The sequence below is a fragment of the Dendrobates tinctorius genome, unplaced genomic scaffold, assembly GCF_039654945.1.
Source record: "Dendrobates tinctorius isolate UK_male_01 unplaced genomic scaffold, ASM3965494v1 ptg000028l, whole genome shotgun sequence".
NCBI lineage: Eukaryota > Metazoa > Chordata > Amphibia > Anura > Dendrobatidae > Dendrobates > Dendrobates tinctorius.
The window spans coordinates 74,156,617-74,167,721 of NW_027361696.1; the positions used below are offsets into that span (position 1 = coordinate 74,156,617).

At 42.5% G+C, this 11,105-nt stretch overlaps 1 protein-coding gene across 1 annotated transcript; it reads right to left on the reverse strand.

Annotated features, from left to right (window-relative positions):
• Positions 1–967: 967 nt before the first annotated feature.
• On the reverse strand, positions 968–8,042 carry LOC141084948 (uncharacterized). Its single transcript, XM_073569888.1, has 10 exons — positions 7,961–8,042; positions 6,947–7,015; positions 6,710–6,782; positions 5,322–5,398; positions 4,251–4,296; positions 3,601–3,684; positions 3,360–3,504; positions 2,805–2,934; positions 1,751–1,954; positions 968–1,478 (listed from the first exon to the last, which is right to left on the reverse strand). Exons 1-9 carry the CDS (start codon positions 8,040–8,042, stop codon positions 1,788–1,790), a joined length of 873 nt encoding a protein of 290 aa, XP_073425989.1. The 3' UTR covers positions 968–1,478; positions 1,751–1,787.
• Positions 8,043–11,105: the final 3,063 nt, after the last annotated feature.

Below are 11,105 nucleotides of genomic sequence, written 5' to 3' on the forward strand. Positions count from 1 at the left end.
AGGTCTGGATTGGGAATGATACTCAAAATCAAAGTGAAAAATCAAATTACAGGCTAATCCAACTTTTAGCGTTCCAATTATTTTTTTTTGAGCAGTATATACAGCTCTGGGAAAAATTAAGAGACCATTACATTAAGGCTGTGTGCCCACGTAAGCGTTTTTTAAGCTTTTTTGAAGCGTTTATCCCGGTAAAAACGCTTCACAAATGCTTAAAAGAAGCATCCGATTCATTTTAATGCATTTTGCCCTTTTTGTGCCAATTGATGCTTTTTTTCCGCAAAGGAAACGCTTAGCGGTTAAAAACGCAGCATGCTCATTAATTTTGCGGAAAAGTCTGCGTTTTTAACTATATCCTATGAGTCAGAAGACAAGAGGAAAAAAACGCATCAAAAACACGCTTTTTTTCAGCAAAAAACACACAGAAATAAAACACGCGGAAATTAAAACGCGCGTTTTCTGGGAAGGAGTCCATTTTTGAAGCAGAAATTTTCTGCATACGTGGGCACATAGCCTAAAACCCTGTCATGGGCAGCCCATTCTCCAGACCTGAACCCCATTGAAAACTTCTGGAATGTAATCAAGAGGATGATGGACAGTCACAAGCCATCAAACAAAGAAGAACGGCTTAAATTTTTGTGCTAGAAGCAGTGTGAAAGACTGATGGCAAGCATGCCAAGACATATGTAAGCTGTTTTTAAAAATCATGGTTATTCCACAAAATATTAATTTCTGAACTCTTCCTGAGTTAAAACATTAGTATTGTTGTGTCTAAATGATTATGACCTTGTTTTCTTTGCATTATGTGAGGTCTGAAAGCACTGGGCTTTTTCTTTCAATTTTTGGCCATTTCTCCTTTTCAGAAAAAAAATCTAAATTTATTTCTTGGAAACTTGTGAATGATAAGTTTTCTTGTTTGTCACCTATTATCTGGAGCCGGTGAGCTCTATTCATCATGAGATGGGTGGGAACGCAATGAATCAGGCAATTTAATGCTTTATTCAGCTCAGAAGTTAAATTTTATTATATCTTTGAATTATTGCTATGGATCACAATCTAATTATTGATATTGTTGTGGCTGAAAATCTAAACTCAATATCCATATGTTTTTATAGTGTGGGAGGAAACCGGAGATCCCGGAGGAAACCCACGCAAACACGGGGAGAACATACAAACTCCTTACAGATGTTGTCCTTGGGACTGGAGCCCAGGACCTCAGTGCTGCAAGGCTGCAGTGCTAACCACTGAGCCGCCGTGCTGCCCCAAACTAAAATCAGACAAGTTGTTCCTATTACAGCAGATTCATCCATCGCTTCTTCAGCCTTGTACTGTGTGTAGCGTGGAGAGCTGTCCGCCTTGGCTCTTCAACCTGAGTTGTTCTTGTTGGTGTAACATCCTTTCGTGGTGCCAGTTGATGTCATCGGCCTCCACACCAGGGGCAATACCATTTATTCTTGGCTACTTTTCTAAAAGGCCCGAATCTACAAAGATAGAAGGAATATTGGTTAACAGACTGGCATGAATGTTGGTTAGTACCATGGATTGTATGAAAAAGAACAAAGTGTAACCAATATATGAAGAACTGTCTGTAGAGGACAAAATATAATATGTAGCATCCTTAACCCTACAGCTTCCAGACGTCAGTCTACTCTGATAGCACTAAAATATAAAAGCATGATACCAACAGAACCGCACTGGTGTCATTCCCCACTGATTGTGTTTCATTGGGCATTGAGTCATGAGATTTACTTACTTGTTATCCATAAAGTACATCGATAGTAGAAGTTATTTCATGATCTATAATAGTTATTTTTCTCCACCTCTGGCAGCTCAGCATGGATAGAAGTGACGTCTTTTGCATAAGCCTGCCATAACGGTCCATGATTGACTCTCTCTTCATCGATTAACCAGCAGGCAGCATGGCACATCTCGTGTGCAAGTGTGGATCGTAATCGCTCTGAAAATAAAATAATTTATACAGGCATGAGATGACCTAAGTATAACCTGTTTGGATATTTTTGCTTTACATATCAGGACATATTTTTTCATTATGTGGTCATTAGAAGGTCTTCAAGTAAGGGAAATACAGGCGTGATGGGAGCAATTACAGTCACTATTTAGCACACTGAAAGCGGTGGCTGTAAAAATGCCCTGAAACTGACTGAGAGCCATACTGAACTGTGCACTGTCGAGCTGGCTGTCAGTCAGTGCCGGGGAGTGCTTACAGTCACCACTCTCAGTGACCGGTGACTCTAATTGCTTGGGCCACAACTGCATCACTGAAAGCCGGCAGCTCCTGGATAAAGTTCATTTTCTCTCGGGTGCTGCGCTTTCAGTACTACGGCTGGTCACCTTTATAACGCTAGTAACCTGCACATTAACCCTATATCTGCAGGAAAAGGGCATTATTGACCGGACATGCTTCCTTTAGGTTCATATTATTAACAGCACATGGCTGCTACTGCCCTGTTAATTCCTATGAAAGCAGCAAAGGTGTACTTAATTTTTCACACATTGCTTTTCCATGTTGGCCTAGTTTTTGTCAAATAGGTAATGACACAGTGATATTTATCATGAATTGTTGTTTCCCGAGGTTGTATTTAGCTAATTTTAAGAAATTCTAAGGACCAAATGCTTTTTTAATTTTGTCCTGATATGTAAATCCCTAGAATTCAAAGAGGGTGTACTTAGTTCTTCTCATGATTAAATATATACGAGTATATAAGATGTATTACAACCCAGGGAGCAGCTTGTTCCCATGAATACACGTTATCGTATAAAGCTGCTGGAAGTGATGAGAAACTTACCGACAGAAGTTACGACATTATCTGAAAGTTCTATCCTGCAGCAACGTTGTCTTCTCCTTCTCAAGGTATAGGTGATACCGGCTACTGGGGGAGGCATCTCTACCCACACAATTTCCATTTCCTCAGGAAGCTAAAAAGAGGAAACAAATTAATCTGTAAACACTTCGATCCCAATCTAACAAAGTACCCAACGCTGATCTGTACTGTACATTACTGGTCTCCGTCTATGGGGCAAGTTGTGAGAGCAACAACAGAAATAACCTGATTATAAAATGTCCAAATGTCAACTAGATGGTTTCATTAATAAATGTAGAAATCTGAATGTCAAGCAAAAGTTTGAGAATCTCTGTGTCTATGGCGCTCGTGTAAGGTTTCCACTCATTCAATAGATAAGATGACGACTTTCCTGGGATTTTCAATAGCCAAATTACCAAACAGTGACAAACGTGTTCAGGTGCTCTCCAGAAAGCTAAAGCTGCTTTTCTTCAAAATTATAGAGGGAGGAGGGAGAGGATGGATCTGTCATGTATAACCCAGATACTGATGATAGGATACCTGATTCCTGAAGATGGTTTCATTATACAGCCGGTACAGACGATTCGCTAGCTCTTCTTTATTCTCCTGGAACTTTGTCACGTAGATGGAACTGGGTGATACAATTTCTTCCAGGAAACAACCAGGGATTTTGCACATTGGCATACTGGGAAAAAATAGGAATCATCTATAAATTCACTGGGAACTTTTCTTACGTAGTTCATGGTTTTATATAGAGATATTTATGTACAAAACAACTCACCTCTCCTGTTTGTCTGGGCTCTCCTCAGTATTAGATGGTTCATTATCCGTATTATCACTAATAATAGTGATGCTGTGATCTGATCTGTGAAATAAATGTAACACAATATGAGCCCACCGCTAATCACTAATCCCCATAAAGTATCTAGTAATGGAGAAAATGTATGTCTTAGGCCGGTTTCACATTAGCGCTTTTTAAGCGCACGCACGGCCGGGGGTAGCTCCGCCCCCGAGCCGGCTCTCTGCCCGGCGTGCCCGCCCTTTGCTTGTAGCGCCGCCTACTAGCGGACAGCGGCGCCTGCGATCGGCGCACCCTATCTTTAGCATAGGGTGCGCAGATCGTGCGCAGGCCGTGCGCTAGTTGCGCTTTGACCTGTGCTGCGCGCCAAAATCAAACTTTTCGGATTTTGGCGCGCACGGCGCACCGTCAAAAGTGCGCAGCGCAGGTCAAAGCGCAACTAGCGCACGGCCTGCGCACGATCTGCGCACCCTATGCTAAAGATAGGGTGCGCCGATCGCAGGCGCCGCTGTCCGCTAGTAGGCGGCGCTACAAGCAAGGGGCGGGCACGCCGGGCAGAGAGCCGGCTCGGGGGCGGAGCTACCCCCGGCCGTGCGTGCGCTTAAAAAGCGCTAATGTGAAACCGGCCTTACCTGGTAGTATTGCCAGAATCCTTATCTGAAGTTGGTACTTTCTCATCTGCGGGAACAAAAAAATATAAATCTCTTTTTATAACAGCGTGTGAATGGGCAACTCTGGCCGGCTGTAAAAAAGTTACCGCCGGTCACAGGCGTCGGCTGGTGAGAGTACTACTCTCATCACCATATGACTGGTCTCGCTAATAGCAGCGAAAGCAGGCAAGGCTGATGAAAGGATTCACCATCCGGTGCCTGTGCAATAAATAAATGCTATTTTTTTTAAATGTCATGGGTTCCCCTGTTTTTTTGGTAACCAGTGAAGGTAAAGCTGACAGCTGCTTGGTGAGTGAGTGGACAGATAAGGGCTTATTCCAGAGATCAGAAAGGTACATGGCCCCAGGATCTTCTCCCATAGAAGTAATCCGGGGAGCAGGGATAGCTAGGTCGCCCCTAGCTTTAGAGACAGGGAAGGAGCCCCGAGCCGCGGGATATCAAACTACAGTCATGTGACAGTCAGTGTGAGTGTGAATTGATTTATCTGTGATGTACTATGGTAACAGCAGCATCATTGCAGCATTTTTTTTGTTCGTCACACACTGAAACAAGGAGGGCAGGTGAATACCCCTGTTCTAATTTTCCTACTAAACAAAAATCCTTAAACTCGTGTCACACAGTGTTTCTCTTGGACTGTAAGATGGTCACCACCCATTTTTTCGTAGCCAGATAGATTGAGGTCACTTGGACATTAATAAGGTTGTGATATCATTGACAATCGCTGGGCTGTATTTTCTAGACAATAAGAGGCTTTGTAGAATTGCAGCTAATTTAATTGCAGTGAATACAATTTTGGGATTAATTCGGGGAAGCTGGAGAATTCTAATCTCAAGTGATTCAGTCATCTCTACAAAGCAGTAGACAGCAGATTCCACAAAACCTTTTCCTATAAAACTCCTGAGTAATGCAATGTGGCCCCAATATAGCACTGCAGCCCATAGCAGACATAAGCTGGTTTCTAGAGTAGTGGACAGACCACCCATGGTGACACCGCCAGTAATGATGGATGACATATTTTATAGTAATAGTTACCTGGCTTCAAGACGACAACTTCAGTCAGGTCTGCCTCCTTCTGCTTGCCTCGACATCTCCGGATCCCATACAAGAAACTGTGACACAGAGAAATATCTTTATGTAAACTGGTACAGAAGATAATATTCATATACCCACCAGAATATGCCCCTGCCCCACCACAGAGGGTACCAGTCCTATTATATCACCCCATAATACAGCCCCAGGACGGGCAGCTACAGATTATATCACAGCCCTGTAGTATTGCCCATCTGCTGTTGTTACTGTGTCCCCTGTAGGTCAAACACTCACTTATATAGCGCCAGTAATTTCACATGACTTTATAGACATCATCATTGCTGACCCCATTGGGGCTCACAATCTAAATGCCCTATCCTTATGTATTTGGAGTGTGGGATGAAAGTGGCGTACCGGGAGGAAACACACAAACACGGAGGAAACTCATACAAACTCCGGCAGATGTTGTCCTTGGTGAGATTTGAACCCAGAACCCCAGTGGTACAAGGCTGCAGTGCTAACCACTGAGCCACCGTGCTGATGCACAGAATAGTAACTGTCCGTATATATTGCTATCATGCATTTTGAATACGTAATTTAAAATGTAATTAAAATACTATTTTAATGCAAGAGGTGATCTATTACCATCAGAATACTTTCATCCCTGTGTCAGATACAATTGTGTCTACTTGTAATAGTCATTAATAGCTTAAAGCGTCTGAGCCGACGTCCACAAATGTTGGCAGACTTCATTGTATTGTCTTTACCCTGAGAGGTGGCACCGTGCTGCCATTGTGACTTATATGCCATACTGCCAGAGACATACTGATAGGGAATTTAGATTGTGAGCCCCATCGGGGACAGCGGTGAGAATGTGTGCAAACTGTAAAGAGCTGCGGAATATGTTAGCACTATATAAAAATAAAGATTACTATTATTATTATTATTATATGATCTGAACTGTTAATGGAGACTGCAGAGCTCCATCATCCTATTTACTCATCAGCCGGCATGTGATGAAGCCATGTCCCATTATATGAAAGTGGATATCTGGGACTTAATAAAAAGAGGCAAGTAGTTGCTAACCAGTAGTCTCGCCCTGTCAGCAAGGCATCACGTGACATCAGCAGAGTCCCGTGACCGCTATGTTCCGGTGGAGAATGGTGCTAGGCACAGCAGGCAGGTGGGCAGCAACAGGTTAGATCTTGGGAACATTTTTAAATAAAACATGGATGTGTCCTTTTTATTCCACAGGGGAAACATACAACTCTTTGCAGATGTTGTCCCCAATGCTGCAAGGACACAATGCTAACCACTGAGCCACCATGCTGCCCGTTTATTTAAAAAGAGAATAATGTGATATGTGATAAGCAGAGGAGATGGAAACTCACCAGAAGATCAAGGTTCCGACAAAGGAGGCAACCGTTATCATCAGCCCTATGGGCAGGACATAGCGACGCATGACTAGAGATAAAGAAACAAGATGGCGGTTATTAATTCCTATCAGAGACAGAATATTCTAGAAGACATCGTCAGGATAAGGGGCGCCACATTATATATAGCTGCAGGCAGGACTTGGTATAGGGTGATGGGAGTTGAGCTAGGAGATGAAGGAAATGACTACTCACTGTTATTATCGTCGCTGATTTCCAAGTTCAGTCTGGGAATCGTCCCAGTCCATGGTCTCTGGGAAACCGCTGTCCAGAAGAGAAAGAAGGAAAAGGAAGACATAAACCCATGATAGCAGCAAGTGACCCCAATACTGTAACCTGAGGGGGATAGAAGACTCCTTATAACTGAACCCTAGAAGCTTACACCGTCCCCGGTGATAACGTCCATTACCTGCTGATATCATTGGAACGTTCTCACCTGAACATGAGCAAATCACCAAAAAATAGAGAACAATTCTCTGCATTTCTATATTGTCCAAAATTACCCCTCTAAAGATTCCGCGCCATAACACATAGAACACTGGTCCCAGGGTTGTGATGTCACACAGCATCAGAATTCTGTAGTCTGGGGGCTGCTGATGTCATCAGAGATGACCTGACTGATGGCGGTGTATGGGAATATAATATGTACAGGGGGATTCTACCTTCATTTACCTTTCTGAAAAGCCATAGAGATATTACATACATTGTATCATCAGCTGAGAGTAAATGTTCACCCATAGATAACATTCAGGAGCTAAATATGTTCAAGGGGCCTCACTGATTAATATCCTCATATTCCTTTATAACGGCCAGAGCTGAGTTTTCTGATACGGAGCTAACAATCTCCTGCATAGCCATAGAGGTAAATGACTCAATTCTGTCTGCCATCACTAGAGAATATGGGAACTGCTACAAACATGGATACACTCAACTCAATAGTAATCAGTATTCAGTGAGCTCCCCCTAGTGGTGGCTTCAGACAGACACTTTTTTTTCTATAAAGGGAATGATTAAATTATAGAATAATGGCTAATTTCTTTGTACTACAGCACCACTTCTACCAATGGGCCGTGTCTGGTATTGCACTTCAATGACTTTCAAGTGAATGGTGATAAAATGCAATATCATAAACAACTGTTCTATAACCAAAGCCCATTAACATATAAAGAAAAATACAATATTTAATACACATTTTTCAATGTCTCTTACCTTCTGGCGGTTCAGTAGGTCTCGCTTCTGCACAATAGAAAAAAATTGTGAACAGCACTACAACAACTCTTCGCACATCCATCCTCTCCAACATCAAACCCTCAAAAGACTCCAGTGCCCTCCAGCACATAGAACACTGAACGCAGCATTGTGATGTCACAGAGCGTCAGAACTGCCAGCTGTGATGATGTCAGCAGCATTGTGATGTCACAGAGCGTCAGAACTGCCAGCTGTGATGATGTCAGCAGCATTGTGATGTCACAGAGCGTCAGAACTGCCAGCTGTGATGATGTCAGCAGCATTGTGATGTCACAGAGCATCAGAACTGCCATCTGTGATGATGTCATCAGTGATGTGCAGTGAAATAGAAAATTTGGCACTCAACTTAGTATGTAATTTCAAAGGATTCTTAGTGTTGCAGTCTGTAAACATTTCGGTCTAATCTAGACCTTCATTAGTCTGCAGTAAAGTATAAACAAATATTGTAAACAATATATGTATATAGAATAATGGTGAAATTTGTAACATATATATATATAACATATATATATATATATGTAACATATGATAGGTGAAAAAATTGCTTGTCCAAAGATCATAAATCAATTACTTGTGCCAAAAATGCATGACGCTAAAAAGCTTTATCATGCATCCACTAGATAGTTAATATATTATCAACAGAACTTCCCTAGTAACTGCATAATACCAACAGTCAATAGAAAGGCAAAATGAAGATGACAATATAGTACTTACACATTTAGCAGACACCAGTGCTCCCCTTCGCCCCAACGCACGTTTCGTATATTACTTCATCAGGAGGCGTGTGCTGGGAGAAGGATGGAACAGCTTAAATAGTGTCAGTCTGTCCGTCAAATTAGCTAATGAAGTGTTTACTTTTGAAATGATTGGCTGAAGAGCGCTGAACGCATAATATGAGCATTGCTTTCCCTTGTTTGGTGCATGCACAGTCAGCGGCCGCCTGAACTAGATCCACAATTTGGCGCGGCCTTGAACGCAAGCAGAGATCGCCGTCATGGAGATGGCGTCTGTGCAATGTGCTCCCTTGTCCGTGTTATGGTGAACCAGGGAAGTCCCAGCCGCGCATGCACACCGGGAAAAGCAGGCTGCAGTGAAAACAAGCGCCTACAAGAGCAGAAAAACTGGACATAAATGATTATTATATAATTATAACCAGATATAATATAGAAGTGCATAGTGCAAATCAGAATATAACTATCCTATATAACAAATAATAAATAATTAATAAATTAATAAGGGAAGTGTTTAAATGCTATGTAAAGTGCAAAGTGAATAAAGTGCAAAATAGTATAATAAATTTAGCCACATGCGGAACAAGACTGATATGACATATCAATTAAAATATGTATATAAATATTTGACAAAGTCCCATGCAAAGTTTCTTCATTTATATTGGACAATAGATGAATAGAATTGGTTATGCTTCCTCTAACACGACTGTTCAGAAAAATTATATATATGTTCATTGCTTCATAGATGAAGTCATATCACGTTGGCAAGCCATTCATCTCAATAATAAACCACAGATAGAAGAACATTGTTACAGGACCTGACAAATATAAAATAACCATTAAAACAATGCTGATTAACAAAAAATTAACATAAAACCATCCCACCCCTAAAAAATAAAAGGATACTAGAAATTCGAAAAAAGAACTAACCCCGAAATTTTCATTGAGACGGTAAATCCAACGGCTCTCCACCTGAGCCAAAATTTTGGATAAGTCACCACCCGTAGGACCCATCGTAAGTTGTGTCAATGGCAATAATACGTAATTTAGAGGAGTCAAAATTATGAAAATTTCTGGTGTCTAGGTATTGTTTTGAGATTTTCATCACTTTGAGAATTTTTAGTTTTTTTCTATTTCTCATACATTCTCTCTCACTCGAATTTTTAATTCACCGGTGGTCATACCTATGTAAATTTTATTGCACGGGCACATAGCACAATAAGTGACCCCCTTGGATGCGCATGTCAGATTATGTAAAATCTTATGTCCTAGACCAATCAGAATTTTTGAATTCCTTGGTTTTGTCTAAATTTTTACGAGCTAGGCAAAATGTGAAAGGAAAAAAAACCTCATAAATTCTCCAGTCCGATGTACCTGTTTGGTCCTTGGTGAATAATGGCTTCTCACCAGTAGGTCTTTCAAATTGTCCGATCTTTTTGCCATAATTAATGGTCTATTTGGAAGTGAATGACCCAATTGTAATGTCCGTCAGTTGCGAGTCTGAGCTGCACATAAGACAGCACCCCGAGAAACCCCGAGACCCTTTACCCCCATACAGGGATCTGGAATTACAGCGGAGCCCAAGAGGTAGCTGCCTATGAGAGCACTGGACCGGAGCAGAACGGTCGCCAGGAAGGAACGAAAAACCGGGACCGAAAGCGTAGTCAGGAGTCAAAGGTCAGAAACCGGGCGAGCAGCAGAGGTACAAAAATCGGCAGGCTGAAGCAGAGTTAAAATCCAGGCTAAGGTCAGAGTCAAAAACCAGGCGAGCAGCAGAGGTACAAAATCGGCAGGCTGTAGCAGAGTCAAAAAATCCAGGCTAAAGTTAGAGTCAAAAACCGGACGAGCAGCAGAGGTACAAAATCGGCAGGCTGTAGCAGAGTCCAAAATAAAGGCAAAGGTCAGAGTCAAAAGTAGCAATATAAACACTAGATCACTGGGGAAACCAAGACTACATCTGGCTGTCTCCAGGACAGGCTCCAAAGTATTTGAAGGATACAGCTATCCCTCACAGGCCTGATGACCTAATCTGGACCGCCTCCAGAACCAGGCCAGATGGCGATGCACCAATCCCTTCACCTCTGACAGAAAAGCGAAGCCTGCGCCCACCAGACGCCTGTGCAGGGGCCCCTTCTCTGTCACCACCATCACTCACAGGAGAAACACAGTGATGCCCAATGACAGAGGCATGCGTCAAAGGAGCTGGACCACATGAGGACATAGCCCTCCTATCGCCGCACCACCAGTCGAAGGAGTCCGGCGACTCCCAGCGGCCGAGGCAGGAACACCAGCCCCTAAGTCCGACGGTGACGTGACAGTCTGGCACCTCCCAGTGGCTGAGGCAGGAACACCAGCCCCCGAGTCCGATGGCGACG